General features: G+C 45.2%; 5 protein-coding genes across 8 annotated transcripts; 2 read left to right on the plus strand and 3 right to left on the minus strand.

The window, feature by feature from the left end:
* Positions 1-137: 137 nt before the first annotated feature.
* On the minus strand, positions 138-5,200 carry LOC100826466 (DNA polymerase zeta processivity subunit). Of its 4 annotated transcripts, none has more exons than XM_024462571.1 (6): positions 4,860-5,200; positions 1,928-2,049; positions 1,744-1,824; positions 1,540-1,652; positions 824-1,019; positions 138-694 (listed from the first exon to the last, which is right to left on the minus strand). In XM_024462571.1, exons 2-6 carry the CDS (start codon positions 1,953-1,955, stop codon positions 474-476), a joined length of 639 nt encoding a protein of 212 aa, XP_024318339.1. In that variant the 5' UTR covers positions 1,956-2,049; positions 4,860-5,200; the 3' UTR covers positions 138-473. The 4 variants fall into 4 exon arrangements, with proteins under 4 accessions (XP_024318339.1, XP_010235351.1, XP_010235350.1 ...); XM_010237049.3 differs by having other exon boundaries at positions 4,848-5,200; XM_010237048.3 differs by having other exon boundaries at positions 1,928-2,052; positions 4,848-5,199.
* Positions 2,260-9,934, minus strand: LOC100846422 (pentatricopeptide repeat-containing protein At2g22410, mitochondrial). The gene is made up of 2 exons (XM_014900558.2): positions 8,066-9,934; positions 2,260-4,167 (listed from the first exon to the last, which is right to left on the minus strand). The coding sequence occupies exons 1-2, from the start codon at positions 9,881-9,883 to the stop codon at positions 2,428-2,430; spliced, it is 3,558 nt and encodes a 1,185-aa protein (XP_014756044.1). The 5' UTR covers positions 9,884-9,934; the 3' UTR covers positions 2,260-2,427.
* A 340-nt stretch (positions 9,935-10,274) lies between these two features.
* LOC100826779 (probable protein S-acyltransferase 7) lies at positions 10,275-13,608 on the minus strand. Its single transcript, XM_003574803.4, has 6 exons — positions 13,447-13,608; positions 13,110-13,356; positions 12,346-12,528; positions 11,724-12,029; positions 11,218-11,451; positions 10,275-11,137 (listed from the first exon to the last, which is right to left on the minus strand). Exons 2-6 carry the CDS (start codon positions 13,212-13,214, stop codon positions 10,694-10,696), a joined length of 1,272 nt encoding a protein of 423 aa, XP_003574851.1. The 5' UTR covers positions 13,215-13,356; positions 13,447-13,608; the 3' UTR covers positions 10,275-10,693.
* Positions 13,609-16,211: 2,603 nt separating this feature from the next.
* LOC112272043 lies at positions 16,212-17,158 on the plus strand. Its single transcript, XM_024462572.1, has one exon. It carries the CDS (start codon positions 16,277-16,279, stop codon positions 16,745-16,747), a length of 471 nt encoding a protein of 156 aa, XP_024318340.1. The 5' UTR covers positions 16,212-16,276; the 3' UTR covers positions 16,748-17,158.
* Positions 17,159-19,045: 1,887 nt separating this feature from the next.
* LOC100846729 (E3 ubiquitin-protein ligase RFI2) lies at positions 19,046-23,220 on the plus strand. Its single transcript, XM_014900679.2, has 6 exons — positions 19,046-19,397; positions 21,062-21,234; positions 21,348-21,418; positions 21,709-21,746; positions 21,825-22,209; positions 22,321-23,220. The coding sequence occupies exons 1-6, from the start codon at positions 19,148-19,150 to the stop codon at positions 22,943-22,945; spliced, it is 1,542 nt and encodes a 513-aa protein (XP_014756165.2). The 5' UTR covers positions 19,046-19,147; the 3' UTR covers positions 22,946-23,220.
* The last annotated feature ends 719 nt before the right edge of the window (positions 23,221-23,939 follow it).

A 23,939-nucleotide genomic window follows, 5' to 3' on the forward strand; every position in this document is an offset into this window, starting at 1 on the left:
ATTTCGAGAACCATCAATGAATTTCATAAATGTTTCAGATGTTTGCTCTATATAATATGGAGTAGCACTATATCTCAAGTTGTTATACTTATGCATAGAATTCCAAGTTCAATTAATGATAATTGTAATTGCAAATGTTTAGACAAAAAAAAGAAGCAAATTTAAATGTTAAAGGAAAGCTTGAACGATACAGACTGCATTTTTCAAGTTGAAAAGGTGTTATGTTTCCACTCTTTTCCTTGAGTTAAAAGGAGGGCCAAGAAACTACAATACTAGAACAGCTAAGGCTCCTTATATTTTTCAAATTCAGAAACTCTGCTTTTTACAGAAACACGTTGTCTTAGGAATGTTATCCTCCCCTCGATTCTATCAAATCAGGTCCAGTCTCAACCCTGTCTTCCTCCATGCGCTGAGAGATAGATGCATCTGTTCTGGACCAGATCATGTCGCATCATATGCACATGGCTGGCCATTCATGGCGCGGAATGATTCTTGGGCTCCGTGGCGCTAGGTTGTTCCAGGTAGAGCTGCATCTTCAGAGGATCGCAGCCCATCGACTTGATGGGTGTTATCTGGGGAGGCTGCATCCACAGCTTGGTGTCAGTGGGGATCCACAGCTGAGCGGTGTCTTCCTTGTCCTTGCCACTGACCCCGGGGAGGGATCGAAAGTAGGCCGTGATCTCCCAGCTGCTATCTGCAAGACGTCAAGTGTGTCGGTTATGAGTTCAGTCTCTCAATAGTCACGGCTCTTAGCCTTTCAAAGAAAAGAAAATATGGACATACTTCAAATCCTCGAAGGAAGAGATGGTGTTGAGACGAGTACCTGATGGAAGGGGGGTCGTGAGAGGTTCGGAGACGGTAAGTTTGATCAAGAATGCTCGCAGAGCGAACTCCAGGCTGGACTCCTCTAACTTGGAGCCAAAGGATTGGTTCACTGCAAGCTTGAACACAAACTTCTCGATTGGCATGTGCTCTTTGTCGTAGAAGATGACTACAACCCTCTCAACCAGTCCCTGTATCTTAAGAAAAGTATGTGGTTAGTATAAAGAGAAAATCGAAAGGAAATATTCAAAAATTCTACGCCGTTAGAACACCACGGGACCTTCAGACCTCAGTGTTGTTGCTCAAGCTTGAAATAAGTGTGAAATTATTGTATTAGTAGTATGATACAAGAGTCAGGTTCACAGAGCAACCATATGCTCAAAATAGAAGCACACAGGACTCCAAGGCTCAAGCAGCAATGTAAGTAAGATAACCTATCCATGTCGAGGAGAAAGATATCTAGATTCCAAAATCACAAAAACCAATAGTGATGGAGGGATGATGGTCAGTTAGTTAAGGTCGTCATACAAACGATAATCACGACGACCACATGAGGTAAATCTCTTGTCTGGCAAGCATGAAATAATTTTGTAAACTGAGTATTTGCTAAACTTTAATGTTTACTGCAATAGCTGTAATGCAGTATGTCAATGCCATGATACTCATAAGAGTGCATTTCATTGCAGGAGGAGGAACAATCAGTGGAACAAAACACACCTTTTGTATGAAAGGTAGAAGGCCAGTAGTCACAGAGTGGATATAGCCCACAAGCTGGGGGTGCACTGCTTTCTGGACAACTACATTCATGTACCTTCTCCTCTCAAATGCACCTACGTGCTCATTGTGTTTAATCCAACCAAAGAAAATTACAAACAGCAAAATACCAATTAACTTTGAAATAAAAAGGACAGAAATTCTTACGAGCAGGATAGAATCCTTTGAGGAAGACAATGCAGCTGACAGCTACCTCTAGAAATTCAACAACCACTTGTGCAATTTGACCTTGTAAAGCCAGCCCAAGTTTTAGCCGAGATGACAGTTAACTATTCAAATATAAAATCCAGCTTTTGGAGCAACAGGCACGAATTAATCTTAAGCACTTTACCCTGTGGGGTTTGATTCTTCTTATCCATGCTTCAGTTCAGGTGAATGGCTAAAATTCTGGCGTTTTGGATCCTTCGCAGCACGATGCCACAATTTTTTTTTTCTTCTGGTCACCACGACATCCTGCTGTCAGATGAGTTTCATACAGAGAAACCACAGCTGGGTTAGTTAGTTCTAAATAAAATATAATTGTCAGACAAGCGATGGAATGGGCAGCTAAATTTCTGACACGGTAACATCGCATCAACACTTGCAGGTATAACCTAGTGCCATTTACAGTACTAGAAGGAAGCATTTCCAGATATTATTGCCAATAGAATAATGATAATTGTGTACACTCAATTATGTGCTAAGTTGTTAATGCTGTAAATGTCTGGAAAAAGGAACTTCTGCCTCAGAGGGAAATGCAAATACAAATACATACATAAGATTTCATCCTTTCATAATATAAGATCATAGATTCACAGGTAGTGTTGCTACAGAAATAAATTAGCTTTCACATCAGGAAGACTCTGCTGCTAACAGTTCATTAATCCCTAAAAGAATGTTGTATATAGCTTCAGTCTCTAAATGTGTCTCGTCTCCAGACAAGAACTCGTGGGCACATCCATTCACTTCAATTACAGAGCAACCAGGCCGCTTACTCACTCTGCTCCTGCCCATTCCTGTCCTCACTTTATTCACATCAACCCACCTTGATGTGGTAGCATAGACATTAGAAAGTAAAACATTTCCTCCACACCTGCTTGGCTCTAACTCTTCGACCCTTTCTGCTACATATTCTGCAAGACCCACCTCTCCACGAGCTCTGCAGGCAAATAACAACGACCGCCATATTGCCACATCAGGAGCGATAGGCATCTCTTCAATGAATTGTTCTGCCTCTGCCAATAGCTTCGCACGCCCCAAGAGATCAACCATGCATCCATAGTGTTCAATCCTTGGTGCAATACCGTACACCTTGGACATGCGATGGAAGTGATGATATCCCTGTTCAACTAACCCTCCATGGCTACAAGAAGTTAGGACACCTAAGAAAGTGATCTCATTCGGCATGACTTCACCCTCTTCTTCCATCTGCGCAAACAAATCTAATGCCTCACCAGAGAGGCCATTCACAGCAAATCCCATTATCATCACTGTCCAAGAAAAATCATCACGCTTGACCAACCCACGAAATATCTCATGGGCCTTTTTGATATCCCCGCACTTCGAGTACATATCAATCAATGAATTTTTCACAGAAATACCCTTCCCTAGACCATGAACATCACAGTAAGCATGGACATACCGTCCCAAGTCCAGTGCTCCCATCTGGCCACATGAAGACACAACAGTAGCAATTGTCGCATCATCAGCTTTTACTCCAGAAATTTGCATGTCTCTGAACAGCTTAACCGCCTGTTTAAACTTACCAACCTGTGTATATCCAGAAATCATTGAGGTCCAGCAAACCACATTCCTCTCAGGCATTGCATCAAAAACCTTACGAGCATCTTCGACCAGTCCACACTTTGCATACATACTAATCAAGGAAGACCCCGTATAAGGGTTAATCTCAAAACCATTCGTCACAAGTAGTGCGTGACATAGCCTCCCGACCTTCGCTGTGCATGTCCTTGCACAAGCAACTAGAGCATTCAGTAACGTGACCTCATCCAGCTTAACTTGCTCCTTGGTCATTTGGCCAAAAGCCTCCAATGCTTTAGTAGGCATCCCACCATGTAGGTATCCAGCAATGATTGTATTCCAAGAAACAACATCCGTGGCCCCTTGGGGAGCAGAATCAAGAACTGACCTTGCAGTAGATGGATAACTACAAGATGAGTACATGTTGATAAGAGTATTAAGGACAAATGTATCAGAATCTAGGCCGAGTTTCACAGAAAGGGCATGAAACTGGGCACCAACAACAACAGAAGGGAGGCGGGCGGCAGTAGACAAAGCAGCGGTAAGGGAGTAGTTATCGAGGGGCATATAGCCAGACTGGCGGAGTAGGGAGAGGAATGAGAGGGAGAGAGAAGGGACAGGCCCCACTGAGAGTGAGCGAAGGACAGAGTGGAGCAGGGGTAGATTGAACAAAAGACCCGAGACGGTTGCATAGGAGAGGAGGAGGGGGAGATGACGATGGGAGAGGCGGGAGATTGGAACGGAAAGGACATGTTTATTTTGAGGGCAAGAGCTTCCAACAGTGGAGAAAGATCGCATATTCCCATCGAGCATTCGTGAAGACAAGCACATCTAAATTCCCAATGGAGCTGACGAGAGGGGACTTGAGCTGTCACCGCGGGGAAGCAATTGGAGAACACATGAAGCTTCCATCGAACACTGAAACCTACATTGAAGGAGCCTGGCATGAGAGATCATTTCTATTTTTAACCGGGACTGACTCCTCATTTCCATCAATACATCAGGAACAGAGTAAACCACCATGTTGCAAAAGTAGCACACAAAAAGAAAATAAGAGCTGAACTCTAGCAACACCAACATGGCAAGAAAATATGTCTTTTGAGGGATGCCAAGGACAATGTGCACTAACGACATATCACAGACATCAGAAGGGCATAGCACAAGAACAACATGCAATGGGATACAAATAGGCCATGCTTTACGGTCTACCGCTCAACACCAAACAAATCGCACGATTTGGTACAGATCAACACGGCACACAACACGGGTGTTCAAAAAAAAAACTGAGTAAACTGGCGTTGCTAGTTTTCAGACTTAAGGGCAGCAGGCACCACAACCAAGCTACTTACAAGTCTACAGTGGCCGCACACTGGATGATACTCCTACCAGTGGGATAATAACTCCGACCTAAGAATCGACCGGTCCTCAACAAGGATGATTTCGTTGAGCAGCGAAACGAACAACAACCAAAACCAATCAATCCAGGCAAAGCAAAGCTAGGGCTTCCTTACCCAGTAGGGCACCTTTGATTTTTGCCTCGGTTACGAACCGGGGGAGATGGATCGGACAGCTAAAGGGCAGAATCGGTTCGTGGAGGTGATACGATCAAGATAATCGAAGGGGGATCAACCGGCGGCGGCGGCGCTACTGGAGCCCAGTCGTGCGCGAGGAGGAAGACGAGCGAGGGGGCAGCGGGCCAAAAGGAGGGAGGATAGATGCTAGATGGGCGTGGCGTCAGGGGGATGGGGCGCCTCACAGGGCCTAGGTCTGGGACGCCGGTGTGGGGAGGACAGGGGTTGGGGGCGCGTGTCACGCCCGAGCGTAAGACTGGTCTTTCAAGCGCCCTCTGTGCTCGCTCACGTGTTCCCGAGAAACTTCCGCTCCGTCATCCATCCTCAAATTGTTCGAGGTTCTTTTCAGGCCAGCGTGTCACAGCGCAGCGGCGGGCGGCTGGCCTGTTTCGGTGAAGTTCCTATTGTAAGTCACGAAACGCCTTTACCCTTTCCATCTGACGTCCACTCTAGATCCAGCGGCTGAGACACATCTAAGGCAAAAACAAGTCCATGTCTTGCTTTCTCATCAGCCTGGATTTTGCGTTTTATAGTCCGTTCAACCATGGAAGCAGCAACAACTATGCCTAGGAAACGAAAATACTCTCTCCAATTCTAAATTCTTGTCTCAAATTTGCTTAAATATGGATGTATCTATTCTTAAAAGTCGTCTAGATACATGTAATATTTCGACAACAATTTAGGAACGGAGGGAATAGCATATTTTCAAAAGAGTTGATCATGCAAAACTGTAGTTCCAGATTGTACAACTGAACTGGTAATGTAACACATATTAAAAAAAGAGAAATCTGAACAAAAATTAAGTTCCTCTTGTCATTGAAATTCCATAGAAAATTCTGTAGCAACAAGTGGTACTACTGTGCATTCAAAATTGATTTAATATTTAATTAGTGACTCAAAATTGCATAGAAATCTCCCCTTAAGTCTAAATCAAACTGATTTAATCACTGGCCTACAACCAGATGAAGCATCCCTACATTGCAGCCCGTGAGGGATCCGTCCGTGAGTGGCCTCCTTCCTGTCTTCTTCTACACGGGCGGCGCCGCCTCGCTAAGCGCCCGTCATCTCCTCCACGGCCGCCGGCGCCCAGCAGATCCCACCCCAGCGGTGCTCTGCTCCGTGGCGCGGCGTGGCGGCACTCTGCTCCACGGCGCGTCATGGCGGTGCGGGCAGACCCAACCCCGGGGCCTTTGCTCCGAGGCGTGGCGTGGCGAGCAGTTCCCGTCGGATCCATTCCCGCCCCTATCAAAATATTTCCCTCGCCCGGTCGCCCCGCTCTAATCTTCTCTGGCGAAGTCAAGTGGTCGTGGGACGTTTTTGCTTTGGTTTCGTCCTGACCGCTGGATCTAGATTGGATGTCAGATGGAAGGGGTAAAGGCGCCTGGTGACTTAGCAGAGGAACTTCACCGAAGCAGGATCCGGTCTGGGAAGAGGCGTGCGACTTCGTACTGCGAGGGTGAGGGCGAAGGAGAGCAGAGAGAGAGATGGCGTGAGAAAGTGAGCACTCGATCCGACTGTAAGGTGCGCGGGCACAGAAAAGATTAGATGAAAAAAAAAAGGAAGACGGACTACGACGTTGGTTTCAACAATCATCAAACTTTGTCCAGCCATTTTCCATGGAATTTTTCAGAGGTACTAGTATCTTACAGCATAGCTGGCTGGTAGAGGAGCACCAATTGCACATTTAGCCAAATAACACCTGAAATAAAAAACTTTGCCACAAAACGAGCTCATGAGACAAAAAGTCAAAAAGCATCACATGTACTCAACAAACATCAAATGCCATCACAAAATTACTCGGCGAAAGAATTTGGACGCTAAGGAGTGTCCTCTTCCTCTCGCTCAAAGTACTCCGCTTGGAGGCCTTTGAGGGAGAAGGAAAGGAGACTCTTTGAAAAGAACCCTCCACTTCCTGTGCACATCATGCTTCTTGTGTTGGGAGGAGACCATGCAAATGGCTGGGTTTATATAGGCCACACAGGATGCTGGCAGATTCTTCAAATCAGGTGAGTCATCTCTTGATATTCTTCCTCATCTTTCCTTTCCAGTTGTACAACCTGGAGAGTCTTCTACTTCAGAAGTTTGGACTTTGGGCAACACCAAGGAACGCCACCTTATCTTGCAGACTGTTATTAGTGGACAATATGGTGCCAATGGTCTGAGATGTGATGCTGAATATAAGCTTCGACGATTCCTTGCAGAACCCTGTAAAAGATAGCTATCGTTAGCTTACACCAAATAATAAGGCAAGCACAAGTTGATGATTTGTGTCATTGTATATAAAGTGTTTACATAAAGCATTAAAAAAAATCGGAGTTATTTCATGTGGTGATAGCAAAATTACACTGATAAGCACTGAAGGAAGGAAACTCCCAGAAATTGATTAGCTAGTATCTCTGAAAGTAACTACAGAAGATTTGGATAAGATAGCTTTAGCTAGGCATCCAATAAAGTTCCAAATCTCTAATTGCTTTCGGAGATTCTGCCAAAGCTTGAAGCTGGCAGCTGTCACAGAGTTGACCCTGTTAATGAGCTAGAAGCAAGAGCATACATACAACACAGAAGGAAAGCCTCATAAGGTGCAGAAAAGATCATGAACCAAGACTTATTTGACATTCCTCTGTACACTTGCATACTTCACGTGTCCAATAATGACCACCACATGTCTTTTAAGAATATATGGTATGATGGCATGGGAATATGTGTGCTCATGAGACCTTGTAGCGCTGCTTCCGACTTTGAAAACGCAACCTCACGGTGTACCATTTCTATGCGACGGTTTTAGACTATAAAATGCGCTGAGCTGACGAAGACAGCAATAATGTTGCATGAATCCTTGTGGCTGGAAAGATGCGGCAGACAAGTCTTGTAGGCTACCTAATGATCCCAGAAGCTGAGAAATGTCATAGAATTAAAATTTGGATGCTTCGTCCATGGATCCTTAAAAATGGATTTGGATAGCATCTCTGTTCTTTGCCAATGCAACAGGGGCTAGGGCGCCAACATGGAGATGGATCCATATGCAGAGGTGCAAAGTCTCCACTCTTCAGTTCTTCATTTGACGTTTTCCCCATATGCAGTAATGATGAGTTTGATGGCACAGATAATCAAACTTGAGAATAACACACTCTTTAAAAATAGGCATCTTCAGTTCTTCATTCAACTTCTATGATTGGGACGTAACCATGATCCCTGAGCTCCCAATTCAGTATCTCCATTATCAACTCTAGCACACTGTCATGAAGCTCGCCGGTAATAAACTCTCTTAGACTGCCTTGAGCATCAACTTGGCTCCACCCAGGCACCTTCTTCATTCCTTGTCTCCTCATGAGGGCTCGAACCTTTTGGACTCCATCCCACTTCTTTGCCTTTGCATATATATTTGAAAGCAGGACATAATTTCCCATATTATATGGTTCCAACTTGAATAGATGACTTGCAGCCACCTCCCCAATCTCCACATTTGAGTAAGTTCTACAAGCACTTAGAAGAGCACCCCAAATGCCAGCATGTCGTTGTAAGTCCGTTGGCATCTCATGTGTGATCATTTGGAAAGCTTCATCAATGCATCCAGCACGACCAAGCAGGTCTACCACGCACAAGTAGTGTTCTACAGTAGGAATAATTTGGTACTCATCCTTCATCATCTGAAAGTATCGACGACCCTCATCCAACAGACCTGTATGACTGCAGGCATTGAGAACTGACACAAAACAGATGCCATCAGGATGGAAGCCATTGTCACGCAACTCATTAAAAACTGCAATTGCATCCTCTCCACGGCCATGCATGCCCAATGCAGAGATCATAGCACTGTAACAGATCAGATCTCTTTGTGTCCACCCGCCGAACAAGTCAAGAGCCCTTTCTATATTACCACACTTTGACTGCATATCAATGAGGGCAGCTACAGTATGGTTGTTCAACAAAATCCTGTCATGACTGTCCACATAATCCTGTATCCAACTAGCTTGAGTAGGCAACCCACATTGCGCGCATGCAGCTGCCACCGTTGAGATTGTAGTGTGGTTTGGCTCCACCTTCGGTCTTGCTCTACTCTCCAACAAAACCTTGAAGAGATTCACTGCCTCTACAGCCCGACCAGCGCCTGAATACACGCCAATCATCACATTCCAGGTCGCAACATCCCGCTGTCTCATTCCATCAAAGACGGACCTGGCATCATCAACACTGCCAGTTTTAGCAAACCCGGATATCATAGCGGTGCACAAGACCATGTTCACAACTCCATTTGCCATCTCAAAGACATGCTTCGCAGAGTCCATATCACCACGCGCAGAGTATCCGCCGACCATCTCCATGAGTGTGTGCGTGTTCCTCTCCGGCATTACCTCAAACAGCTCCTCCGCAAGCTCCACCTCACCCGCCTCCATATACGCAGCGATCATGGTGTTATACAGCTGAGCGTCCTTAACGAGCAATCTGTCGAACACCCTGCGGGCGTCGTCCAGCCTGCCGCACCTGGCATAGAGATCCACCAACGTCGTCGCGATCCGCTCGTCGGTCTGGAACCCGTTCTTGAAGACGTGCACGTGCACCTGCTCGCCTTCCCGCAGCATCTCCCGGCGAGCGGCGGCTTTCAGCACGGAGGAGACGGTGAAGGTGAGCGGCCTGACCCCGGGGCAACCGCGGTGCATCTGGGCATAGAGCGCCACGGCGTCGCGCGCGGCGGCGGATGAGCCCGACTGGGAGTGGGCGCGCACCAGGGCGGTCCAGACGAAGGCGTTGGCGGCGGCGCCGAGGGACGCGGCCACGGCGCGCGCGGCGCGGAGGTGGCCGAGGTCGGCGAAGGCGCGGACGAGCTTGGCGGCGACGAAGCTGCTGCGGGCGTGGCCGAGGAGGACGGCGCGGGCGTGGAGCTGCTCGAGCTGCCGCGCGGACGCGCACCGCGCGGCGAGGCCCACGAGGCGGTTCTCCTCGTCGGCTCGGGCGCTCAGCCGGGGCGGCGGCGCCATTGGCTGTCGAACATGTAGATGTAGCAGCTTGAATTGGAAGTTTCTTTTTTAGTGACAAAATTAAGCCTCAGTAGGATATGCACAAATCTTAAAGCACTAGGTCGACCGTCGACTTGGCTACTCTGCAGGGTGGCTCACATGTCAGTGTCCCAGTGCACCCTGCATTACGGCAGAAAAAACATTTCCAAGTTCGATGTAGTAAGCAAAACTTGCCGAAATTGGTGAAACAAACAAACAAACATTGACGAGCCAAAGATTGAAATTTATACTCCCTCCCTCCGTTCCAAAATAAATGACATGAATTTGCATGCAATAAAGAGAACATTTCTTAATAATGTCATCAACGCAGACCCCAAACGGCAAGAAAGCACATTCTGTGCAGTCCAAGATGTCAGCCAAAGAAGTGAACGCACGCAGGATACTTGATCAGTAGGATACACTAGACAGGTTAATGTCACAAGTTACAACTTCAACAAATCTGTGAGACAACTGTAGCACACATAAATAAAACATTAAAACCTACAACCAATGGACTAACTAACAGGTGCAGTCCATATCATCTAGCAGTAAAACACATTCCAAATCAAAACAGCGGTAGTGAGTAGTGACACCGTCTAGGGTTCGCCATGCCTATATTGCTACTTCATCTACAAGAACAACATCTAAAATTTCAGCCAGAATATCCAATATTTTTTGTTCTACCATTTGTACTAGTTTTCTTTCTCCTTTCCGAGCTTTTTACCACTTCCGAGACGGGGGATGGGGGTCGACTGAAGGTTAAGTGCGCGTTCGCGAGGGAAGCGCTGGCGCCTAAGGATTATTGTTTGTATGCCGCTCGATCTTTTTCCTCTCGGTGAACCTGTTCTCCATGCCAAACTCTTCTGAGAATGCCTCCACGTCAGATGCAATTTCAGAGCAACCCTTCCGACCGGAGAAATGTGGGGGCTCCGTCCCGCAGCGTTCAAGCCCCATAGAGCTGCCAATCTGGCTGTGTAAGTCCTCCATTTCTTCCGCGCCGACAGTTTGCCTTTTCATGCCTGACTCAAGGTCCACACTCAGCTTCGGCGGAGTTAAGACCCGTCCCACACTCAACGATGAGGTGAAGGCTGCAGAATCCTCCTTAGCTTTAGCCCTGAAATTATTTCTGGAGTTGGGGATCCTTGAACATAAGATCTCGATGAAGTTTTGGGCAACTCCGCGGTTGTAAGGATTGGTTCTCCTATCGTAGCGGTACCGGAAGTTCTCATAAGTGGTCTGCAGTTATTATATTCTGTATGAGCATTACAAAAGATAAGGTTCCAAGGTGAACTGTCTGTTACTAGAGAAAAACTGACCTGATTGGTAGAAATCAAGTAGAGGTGGAATGAGGTCAACCCTCCGACAAACCACACAGAAGCAAATGTGTATAACATGAGGATGGCGGAGATGGGTGACTTCAGAATAGCTCTACCTAAATTGCACTCATGCGTGTTCATTATTTTCCTGATGTTGACCCAGCAGAATGCAAACACGTATATACATAGCAAAGTCGCTGAAGACACAAACATAAGGAAGAAGCGGTAGTTCCTCTGCATTAAAGTGATATTCAAAGGCATAGTGAGTAAAATTTAAGATTATGATGCATCTATATCCCCTCAAATAGGAGAAAACAGATGCTATATCAATTGCATGTGTCCCATTTTTTGTTCTCTGTATTAATGCATGTGCCTCATCAATCTAGAAAGTATTTCAAGAAAACAAAAAAAAAATATAAACATACGATGACAACTGACTACTCGTGTTTGTTTCTAATGGATAACAATGTATGTCAATGATCCTGATTACACAAAATTGTGCATACCTTTCCAATGCACTGGCCTACCCAAGGACAGTGATGATCGAAACGTTCAACACAATTGTTGCAGATTGAGCAATGAGAGCACCTTGGTGGACGGTAAAGCATACATGTGTGGCAATATTTGACCTTGACTGAAACACCATTAACAAGAACATCCTTGGTGAGTGGTAAACCAGCCAAGCCATGTTGACCACCTTGCCAACCGGATAAGTTGGATGATTCACCAATATCTTCAGGTTCTGGAGGATGAGCATTTCGAGGAACAATACCAGGATCCCGGCCAGATGTGAGAAGTAGAAGAACAAGAATCTGCATAACAAGAACAACGGTAGATTAGCCATCTTGCCAAGCCGATGCCCGGCATCCCTTCTGCTCCAATACATAAAGCATAATGGGCATCACCATTCTCTACTAAGCAATTGTGACATAGCTTAGCATGTGAGAAGCCAGTGGATAGGATTTCAGTCTCTAACACGTATTTGTAACATATGACAAGGCTGTGATGACCCATATGCTGAATGTGCAAAGCCGAACCCCAAGGGATGGATATATATTCCCAGAACAGAATAGAAAAAGACATAAATGAGTGAAAAGCTATAACTGCATGCACGTCACATAAACTTACATATGCTGTAAAGACGATAGATACAGATGCAGCCCAACCTCCAATTTGGTTTTGGTACTCATAAGCAAGCTGTGGAGAAACAATGGCAGCAAAGACGATCACTGGGATTACAATTAAGCAAACTGTGGCTATGAGTGACCTCACGTCAGGCCCGAAAATAAGTCTCCCTCCAAGGAAAAATATCTGCAAGAACATATAAAGAGCACATGATTTTCTTTCCTAATAAAGATGCCGCAAGAAGAAGATAATACCATAAATGCTGTTAAAAGTAAACAAATTGAAGTATATAAGACAATGAAGTTACATAAACTCCCCCTTTCCCACTATTAGATTCGTGCAGCGCATTTCTAGATAATGGTGAAGTTGCACATAGCAGCTCACAAAATAAACTATCACAATGCTGACTTGTTGATGCATGAAGAGAACAAAAAAAGTTTATTCCCTCAAAAAAGGGAGAGCTGATGAAATTTAACAAGCATCCACCATTCTGAACTACACATTATGAATTAACTCAACTCCACATTACATGTGTTTCAAACCAAAAAAAATCACAGCAGCACATCATCCCCCTACAGCAAAATGTTCAGACAAAATTAAGGCTCCAAGCCTCCAACCACTCATGGCCCCATCTTTTAAAACCTAGCCAACAAAAAAAAACATCAATTGGTCCAATCCTAAATTTCCTGCCCCTGCTAGTTAGGAGTACTGTAGTACCACTGCACAAATCATAAGAGCCCAGACAAAAATGGCAACAAAGTCCTCACATTGCTCCCTTTCCACGCCTGGTACACGCGGCGCGGCGGCGCCGCGTCGGCCTCCATGATGCGCCGGTTGGAGTCCGACAGCTGCTGCATCCTCCTCCCCTCCATCCACCCCAGCCCCACCAGAAACGCTCCCTGTTCACCAGATCACCCCCGGTTCGCACTCACCGACCCCGAAATCTCCAGAATCCAAGAGGCCGCGACCTAGAGGACTCCGAAATCGAGCGAATTGGAAGGTGCGGTACAGCACCTGCAGGAACAAAAAGTAGGCGGTGCTCATGGATCCCTGCGCGAGAAGAGGAGAGACCTGGATCAAACGAAGCCGGCGGGAGCCCCGTACCTGGAAGACGGCGAGGGGGAGATCCTCGGGAAGCAAAGGCGGGCGGGGGCGAGAGGATTCTGGCGGCGCGTGGTGATGTCACCTTGGGATCCCAAGAAGGCGAGCGCTTGCTGCTGCTTCACTGGGAAGAAGAAGAGTGGAAAGGTTTCAGTTCTGAAGAGACCGACGCTGACCGTCCCTTTTGCAAACGAGGCCCCTGAAATGTTTTCTAACTTACGAAACGACCCCTGCAAAGATGTTCCAGTAAAGGGATGAGAAAAAAAAAACATGTTAAAAAATACACCGTTTGATGCAAATTTTGGTTTAGACCTGGCAAAGGAAATCATTGATGACTGATGAGAACGTGTTATGGTCAAACATTGACGTACGGGAGAACCATTTCATTAGTGAATCTTTTGGGGGTAAAGAGACTAAAACCAACAATAGTAACATATTTTTTGCAAAAAGGTTTTATTTTTTTTAACTAATATATTCGCGAGGGGGAGATTATAGGTAATATGTTTATGTTAATGTATCTGATCGTTTATAAAGATTAGAAATGGCCACAACATGCAAGCGTGCACGTTACCAAAAAGACTCAAAGAAGCCTTTTCCATGTGCATTGAGAAAAGAAGAAAAATGGGCAAAGTGTCTCAAATTTGTTAAAATTTGGATGTATCTAGACATGATTTAGTGTATAGATGCATTCAAATTTAGTAAAGTTGAGACATTCTTTGTTGGACGGAGGGAGTATATAATTTTCCATCTTTCATGCTTTAATTCAAAATCCTGCAAGGGAAAAGAATGCAAAGATAAAGTGACGAGTCAAAGGTGTCATCAGTCCAAATTAAGTGCTCTTTCTTGCTGCATGTGGAAATGAAAAGGTGCAAGTTAAAGCGTGATCAATCCATGTGTCTCGTGCAGAAACAGGCAGCTTCCATCACTGATATATTTTGCTTGCATGGAATTAAGCAAAAGCAAAATTTACTTTTAATTATATATTGTTATTGGTACCAGGCTCCATTTCTCGCACATAACCGAAAAACAGTAATCTGACGAGCACTTCCAAGGGATTATCGATGTACACCGATGACGAGGCCAGGGTCTGGAGAGAAAAATTGAAAATGTAGCTCTCGTGTACGTACGTACGTACACGGTACACCGCTCAAAAGACAAAAGAGACTACACATGAATACATGTCGATCTCACTTACATGGCAGCCACGTCTACATTGACGTATCCTCTCGTGCATGGATTATGGGCCTTTGACTTGTTCTCCATACGATGCCACACAAAAGGTTTGAGAATTCAACCACAAATTCTGGTTTAAAAAAATTGGTAATTCCGGGGGCCTCGAAATTTTGGTCTTTTGATCTAGCTACTACACTTTGATCCCAACACAAAATAACTCGTGTAAACTTGCTCGGCCCTAAAATCCAGCATATAGTTACTCTTTTTTGAATGAGAACCAAGTACTTCCTTCATCCAACAAAATATGTATCAACTTTGACTAAATTTGAATGCATCTACATTAAGTCATGTCTAGATACATCTAAAATTTGACAAACTTGAGACATCTTTTGTTGGACGGAGGGAGTAATTAACGTGTGTTGGACAAATTTATATTCTGCTACAATTAAATGATACTGTGATATTTTGCGCAAAAAATTGATATTGTAATACTATATATTTAGTAAATTTTAGCAAAAAAGCGACAAGTGGGCGGTTTTGGGCCAGCTATAAGGTTTCTTCCGGACCTCGATATACTGTAGTCGAGGCGTCTAAAACAGACCTGCTGCTGCTTTTTCATTCCTGGCTATCTCGATCCCTTTTTAATTCTTCTTGCCAACCTATCTAATCCAACACTTTTTAGAAAAAAGAAGACTGGCCAAATCCAAACTAGTTGTCAGCAGGACAAAACTTGCACAATAGACTAACTAAAAAATGGCGCTCTCTTTTAGATCAGCACACGTACGTACACCTACATGAACACGACACGACTCATGAATAAAGTGTATGTTTAATCTGTTCATCTTCGTATGTATCTGGCCTTTCTTGCTGCTTCGCTAATAAGCAACCTCCTGATCAAGAAGGCACATATGTATCTTTTTTTTTTAGAACAAGAAGGCACAGATGTATCAGGCCGATCGACACGGATAGATGAGTGCAAAGTTAGGCAATATGCATACTGTAAGCGGTGACGGATGGAATTGAAAACGTATCGCACGGTTCATTCGATCGATATATTATATGATGTTGCTGCTCGTAAAAAGCCAAAAGGAGATCAAAATTATTCAAAAGCACCGTACCGTACGTTTTAATAATTACGGTTTTGCTATTTCTTAGGCGACTGAGAAATAACTATATTTCTTAGTCGATGATAACAACATTTTGATTCAGTCATTGAGATTCGTGTAAGATTGATGTAGATCCGATGGATAAGAAAATCAACATTGGATGGCTACGATTGTCGACTTAGAAATAAACACTAAACTCCTTAGCAATTACTTGGTTTGCCTCTGAGAACGTACGCGAGGGAGATGTGGATCGAGGACAAGTGTACAGCTAGCTTTTTTTTGGCACAGAGGTTTTGGTCCAACAGTTATTACTCTCTTGCTATAGCTAGATACGGTGCGTACGGAGATCAGGTAGCTAGCCTTTAATTTCTTACCCCGCCAGCTTTATTTCTCTCTCTCTTTTTTTGGGTTCTTTGAGTTGGCCTAGCTAGTTGCGTCGTCCGTCTATAAATAATAGTCGATCGAGCGAGCGAGCTCCCGCGTCTATCTTGTCTGCAACTCGATCTGTGCATTCGTTCCAACATCTCGATTCCAATAGCTGTCCCTGTGCGTCCATGGCGATTATTCGGACGGAGACGACGACCAAGGTAATGAGGAGCAAGGCAGCCGCGGGGGAGCTGTTGGTCAGGAAGGCGCTGAGCTCCCTGAGGTCCAGGCTGATGTTCCTCTTCTTCCTCGCCTCCGGCCCCCGCCGCCGCCGCACGGCCATGGCCGCCGCCGGCCACATCCGCGCTCTCGCGCCGCGTGACGACCACCGGCGCCAGCAGGGACTACACGCGGCGGCGGCCGAGCTCGCACCGTCGGCGGCGGCGGCAGAGGAGCCGGCGGCCGCGCTGCATGGACTCGAGATCGCCGAGCTGCTGCAACAAGTGCTCGACGAGGACGACGATGGCGGATACCACCCGGACTGGACGGACTCGATGTTGGACGACGAAGAGGACAATTGCAAGGATGAGGACGTGGACCGCGCCGCCGACTTGTTCATACGCCGGGTCCGCGCCCGGATCAACAGCACGAGCTTCTAGCTAGCTAGCTGCACGCTTGATGCTTCTTCCATCCCCTTCTATCACTGCATGCTTCAATATATCACTGCATCAGTCTGCATGTATTTCTAGTACGTACGTGTCTGAAACTTTGTTCTTCTTTTTGCCTGCCCTGCCAGGCAATTACTACGCCTCTCACAACAAAGAATGTCTCAAGTTTGTAAAATTTTGTATGTGTCTAAACATGACTTAGTGTATATAGGAACATTCAAATTTGGTCAAAGTTGAGACATCATTTGTTTGTTGGACGGAGGGGTATTTGATTTGCCTCAGGCAAAATTGATGTGATACATGCTAATACTAGCTAGCCAGCCCAGTATATCCGTTTGTTTATTTTGTGTTCTACGAAAAAATTTGAAGAAGGGAATAAGATTGATGATTTAATTTGCACAATGGAGGAGTGCAGTAATAATCATCTGAAATGCGCGAGCTGTTTTTCTCTGAACAATATATTCCGCTTGTTATATACATGTATGGTGCGCCATACATGCATCTTGCAAAAGGCCGGCTAATAGTTAACTTAATCTTGCCTGATTGTTGATGCATGCATGCAAGATCCTAACTAGTACAGTACCGTCCACATCACCGCCGAGAGAATTAACAGGGGTTTGATCCAAAGCAGTTAGGCATGTGTCTCCACGGACTACAGTAGAAATCCAAAAGCATGCATGCAAGAAGATCAAAAGCGGCACCGCGCGCGCGCGTACCGCATGCATGCATGCAGATGAGTTAGAACAGTACGCCACATGCATGATTGCGTGGTTAATAAGCGTATGGTTGACTATAACTAAACTAATCGATCTGTCTGGTTGAAACCAATAATCATGCGTGCATGGTCAAGTAGGTAGCACAGATGTGTGTTGATCGAAGACATGTACTGTACATATACTTTCCGGACTTACAAAATTGTGACCTATCTTTGGCCTTCTTCAGTTCAAACAAATGAATTAAAATTTTAAAATGACGCAACTTGTTGGAAAGCTAGTTCATTTGTTTGAACTGAGAAGGGTCAAATTAAAAGGTACCCCGAGGATCACCACGTTGCACCTCTGCTTTCCGGCTAGCTAGATCAATTACTTCTAGCTCTGCGAGTTTCTCTTGCCTCGTACGCCCGATGCATCGAACAACGCCGAATCCAAATATTTCTTCCGATCCAAATTAATTGTCACGGTTTTGTCTAGATACATATATATCTAGATAATACGTATCTAAACAAAGCCGCAACACAATTAATTTGGGTTGGAGTGAGTATATATTTTTTTTCTTTTGGTTTTTGCATTTAGCAGCAAAATAACTCGTTATGTGGATCGACTCTCGGGCTTATATTTGGCCCTTTTTTTTCTGGATATCGTCTCTCATTTGCTAGCTTGATTTGGTTAAGGGATTGATTAATTGGAATCATTTGGATCGCGTGTGATATGATGCATGATCGATCAACTAGCTAGCAGTTGGAATTTTTATCGAGTTGTACTTCTTCTCTTGCTAGCTACCTTTGGCATTGGTTTTTTTTAGAGGAACCTTTGGCGCATTGGTAGATCCTTTTTCTTTCTGGCTAGCTAGCTCCCGGCCGTACGTGGGCCGTGGCTTATTTCTCTGTGTTGCTCTAATGCATCTCAGTTGAGAGATAGAAATTTCGTAAACCACTAGCTAATTTCGTAAAGGGGCTAGGCTGGTGCATGCATGCATGCATGCATGTGCAACGTGCCATGCATATGCAAAAATATCTAGTTTCTAGAGAGTTCCGTTCTAGCCGTTGTTAAACCCCACCGAACCAAAAAAAAAAATACTCGCATACATTTTCACCACCAGCAAGCTGGAAATAAATTCGAATTCCGAATACCACCACCGAAAAGATATCCTCCACAGACGTGCTGGAGCCAACATTAAATGCCAATACGTTATATGCCAGCAAATACCTTGCTATACTACCGATTAAAAAATTCTCACGCACATTTTCAATTCACCACCAGCTAGCTGGACACAAATAAATCCAAATACCATGCACCGAACAAGATATCGTCCATATACGGAGCAACATTTAATTGCAATTCATAATATGCCAGTAAATACCTTGCTACTGATTAAATGCTCCCAATCAAAGAAAACATCTTTCCATATCTCAGCGCCCGCCACGTGTCCGAAAAAACCCAGAGACCAAACCCCGCACGGAACCGCTTACACAGCACACTGTTTTCCAGGTAGCCCCTTTGACGGTTTTACCCCTGCCCCGGCCTATAAATAACCCCCCCGCTCCCTTTCTCCAGAATTCCATCCCGCAGAGACTGAGAGAAAACACAAGGCAACAAACACGCACAGCGCAAGCAAGCTCCTCGTTTTCGAGCTCACGCGCTCTCCGCGAGGGGAGCTAGCTTTTTGGGGGGGATGGAGCCGCTTTCGGGGAAGACGGTGGTGGATCTCGAGAGGTCGCCGCCGCCGTCGCCGACGCAGTGGACGGTGGGGATGGCCGGTTCGGGGGGCGGCGGGGCGTCGTCGTCGTCGTCTGCCGAGGTGGCGGCGGCGATCGCTGCTGCGGAGGCGGCGGCCGAGCCCTGCTCGATCTGCCTGGACCCCGTGCAGGGCGCCGTCGGCCGGGCCACCGCCAAACTGCACTGCGGCCACGAGTTCCACCTTGGTATAACCATGATTCTTCCCTCGCTCGCTGTTGTTAATATGTTGTTATATGTTTATCTCTAGCTAGGCCCTGTGTAGTGTGAATTTTACTTTGATTCCGTATCAGATCTGTTGTTTATGGGCGTGATCTGGTCTGGGGAACCAGGTTTGTGTGTCCCCTGTTTGCTGGATCCCTGTGTGGGCGTCTGTATGGTGATGATGGAGTAGAATTTCCTGTGTAGGTTTGTTGGATCCCTGTGTAGGTTTCTGTATGGCGTGACATGGAGTAGAACTTCCTGTATGCTTGTATGGTGGTGATGGAGTAGAATTTCCTGTGTGACTGTATATATATGGTGGCGATGGAGTAGAATTGCATGTCGTTAGGGTTTTTGTGGCCCCTGTCGGAGCCGTGCTGTACGTGCGGCCTGCAAGGGTGGATGGGGGTGATTTGAAGCATATGGACTTAACGGTCGTCTAGGATTGGCGCGATCTGGCTTAGTTGGATTTATAGCGCCATTTCCTTCTAAAAATGGTGAAAAAAAAATTAGTGGCTATATGAGATGCTAGTTAGGGTTTTGACGGTAATTTTGGAATGGATCTGTGTTGCCTCAAGGATCTCCGTGGTGTGGTTGCACCACGGGGATATCGCAGGTGGTGTGATGGATGTCCAGATGGTGACCCATGAATTTCTTGTATAGGGATGGAGTAGAATTGAATGTAGTTAGGGTTTATGCACCCCCTGTCGGAGTTGTACGTGCAGTCTGTAACGGTCATCCAGGATTGGGGCGATCCAGTTTAGTTGCATTTATAGCCCCATTTCCTTCTTAAAAAAGGTGATCTTTTTAGCAGCTATATGCGATGACGTGACGTTGTTTAACTTAGGGTTTTAATGGTAAATTGGACTGGAGTTGTGTTGCCCAGAGTATCTCGGTTCGGCTTGGTTAGGTCATAGGGGCATTTTCTTTTAAAAGATGCCATTTTGTGATGAGTCGTAATGTTGGCTTGATCTTTTAGCTATAAAGTCACTGCTTTTTTTTCGAAAAGGAAGGAATACCCCCGGCATGCCTTCTATTTAGGTGCATGTTGCTCCAATTTGATCCGTGCATGCCTTCTATGTGTTATGTGTGTAACCATAAAAAATATTTGGACCTTTAATTCCTGAATGGTGTTTGTGGGCGGGATGTGGTACTTTTAGTATGATCATTTCAGGGTGTTCTACCTTGTTCCCTGTAAAAGTCATAACTGTGGCTGTGGTGTTTTTTGAAGCATGGACTCAAGGGTCGTCTAGGATTGGCGCGATCCGGCTTAGTTGGATTTATAGCGCCATTTCCTTCTTAAAATGGTGAAAAAAAATAGTGGCTATATGAGATGCTAGCTAGGGTTTCAACGGCAATTTTGGATTGGATCTGTGTTGCTTCAAGGATCCGCGTGGTGTGGTTGCACCACGGGGATATCACAGGTGGTGTGGATGGATGTCCAGATGGTGATCCATGAATTTCTTGTATGGGGATGGAGTAGAATTGAATGTACTCCAGTTAGAATTTCTTGTATGGGGGATGGTCTCTTAGCATTTACTCTGGGCAAGTATTTGTCTATATCATGTTCCTTTGTGTTCATCATAGTCCATGCATGAAAGTATACTTTGCCGTGGTACCCAATTGTTGAACCACATTTTTCTTTTGCTAGACTGCATTGGATCAGCGTTCAACGTGAAAGGGGCAATGCAATGCCCTAACTGCCGGAAGATAGAGAATGGCCGCTGGATTTTTAAAGACGGGCATGGTCCAGCTCTTTATTATGATACAAACTGGATTGAGGGTACAAATAACTGGGCAATGAATGACCTGGTTCCAGATCCTGTAAGTGTTCATTTTGCTGTTACAGAAGGCAGTTTTAGCTTTGTATGCTGTCATCGGCTAACAACATTTTTGACTTCTCCATATTTATAATCATTTCGTTGTATGCTGTGCAGCCTGGATTTGATTCGTTTGATCCCAGTGATATTGAGGGTTTCACAAATGCATTTATGGCATCCATGTTTGAGTAAGATGTCTCCTTTTATCTTCATACTAGCTAATTTCCCTTGCGTACGTTGCTATGGAATAACAATTTTGATTACCCCTTGCATGTCTAGCCATTGTTCCTGTAGTGCTTAGTGGCAGCATTGCTTTCCTTGGTTTCTGGGTAGTATGCAGTTATTAATGCTGAACTTGCCGTGTTACGAAATATATCTTGCTTACCCCGTGGTGATAGTGTGCAATTTCCTCAGGTTCTTGAAAGACTTTTATATTTCAATTTTTGAAGTTCTGAATTTAGTTGGTATTTTCTTGCAGGGGTTTGCCCGAAGCTGAGCCAAGTCAGCCACTATCCAGTAAGCCTGTCGACCTAAACTTTTAGCTTCCTAATTTCAGTCTTCTTGTTTATTGATTTTTTTTCTCCTTTCATGAAGATCATATGTCTGGAAATCATTCAGGCGCTGGAAGCAGTTCAAATGCTTACCCACAACTTTCAGCGCGTGATTTGCGCCTTCCTGCGCATGTGCCTTCTAGTGCGAGTTCTGGCGCTGAAGTTGCTTCATTACAACACAATCCAACTGGATTGGAAGGCCGTGCAGCTCCTGCTCCGGGCAATGCCCAAGCTGTCCAGGCATCCGAGCCGAGAAATCCTGATGGCGAGCACCAATATTCTGCACTTTCTGCATCAGGCTTCCTGAATCGTGCTATGGCTTCATTTGCTGCTGCTAGAGCACCACAAGGATCAATTCCAACTATTAGCAGCCAACAGAGATCAAGACCATATGTTGTACACCATTATCCTGTAATCTACAACTACAGGTATGCCCGATCGATTAACGAATACTATTGGGGAATACAATCATCTGTCTCTGCAGTTCATGTCTATTTTTTCTTATGCTTAATTAGCTCTTTGATGTTTTAATACTGCAGGTTCACACCTCAGCTCAATGGAAGCAATCTGGGGGCAGCAGCATTAGGGTCGGTGCCAACTGCTATGGCTGATACTATAGGCCATATTCATGGTGCAAGCGCACAACTGTACCAGCAGGCGCTGCACTACCATATGCAAAGCAACCCGTCCCCTCCTACTAGTACAACCAGAAGGGTCAGGCCGAGGGCTACTGCACTTGAATCTTTCATGGCAGCAGCAACAGCAACAGCAGCAGCACAAACCTCATCCAACACTGGATATGCTACCCTTGCCACCATGAACCCTGCAGCTCTCAACATGAACCTTTCCAGCTCTAATGGTGAAGGTCCCTCTTTTAGGCCGCCTGTTGCCCCATCCATGGGGTGGGGCCGAGAGGCCGGTTATCCCGTGGCGCCGGCGGCCGGTGAGACTACTCCTCCTCAATGGTGGAGTACTTCCGTGAGCTCATTCCTGAACCTGAACCCAAATGTGAGCCAGCAAAACCTGAACCTGAACCATGCTCCTGGACGTCTCACTACTCGAAGATCTGCTGCTGGTGCTGAGCAGATGCCGCCGCAGGGTAACCCGGAGAACGGTTGCCCGCCGCCCTCTTCTTCTTCCCAGAGGAGGTCTCCCTCCCAGTGAATGGCTCAGGTACTCTCCTCAGTGAAAATAAGGGGAACGCACATTCTGCGTGCCCTGCCGCACATTTTGCGGCCGCTGGAACTTGGTTGCCGTCGTACCGCACGTCCTGCGGGTTAATTGGAACTTTGAACTCCTTGGTTGGTTGTGGTCGTCCTGCCATATATTCTGTGGTGGACCGTGAACTGTTTTACCTGTTTTATCCGGTGGTCTTGGAACTTGTGTAAGAACCTGTGCGCATGATTGGCGCTCTGTTATTGGTTGACATTATTATTGGACATGGCTGTGTGTCGTTGCCTATTATTGCCTGTAATTGTTTGTCGTTCTTGGATGTTGCATTTCTTTTTCTATGCTGCATGAATTTTGCTCATTGCTTGGTTTCTCTGCTCATCATTTTTTTGAAAAAAAAGACTGCATATCTTTTTTATTTTATTTTAAAGACTGCACAACATCTGTTCTTTTTTTAAAGATTGCACTGTGTCTATCTTAAACATCATCTTTGAAAGACTGCACATCATCTTCCTTTGGAATATTTTTGAAAGATTGATTGCACATCATCTGTTATTTTCTGAAAACTGCATGCTATCTCTCATTTTGAAAGATTGCACTTCATATCTCTGAAGGAGTAAACTGCACATAATCTCTCTTAAGGATTCTTTCTTTGAAAGACTGCATATCATCTTTTTTTTTACCAAGAGACTGCATATCATCTTTGTTATGGAGTACTACCTTTGAAGACTGCACATCATCTCTCTTTAGAGTATTTTACAAAGACTGCACATCATCTTCCTTTGGAGTATTTTTTAAAGATTGCACATCATCTCTTATTTTCTAAAAAAACTGCACGCCATCTCTCTTTTTGAAAGAGTGCACTTCATCTCTCTTAAGGATTCTTTGAAAGACTGCATATCATCTTTGTTAAGGAAATTTTTTAGACTGCTCATCATCTCACTTCAGAGTATTTTACAAAGACTGCACGTCATCTCCCATGGGAATA

The sequence above is a fragment of the Brachypodium distachyon genome, chromosome 3 (assembly GCF_000005505.3).
Source record: "Brachypodium distachyon strain Bd21 chromosome 3, Brachypodium_distachyon_v3.0, whole genome shotgun sequence".
Classification (NCBI taxonomy): Eukaryota; Viridiplantae; Streptophyta; class Magnoliopsida; order Poales; family Poaceae; genus Brachypodium; species Brachypodium distachyon.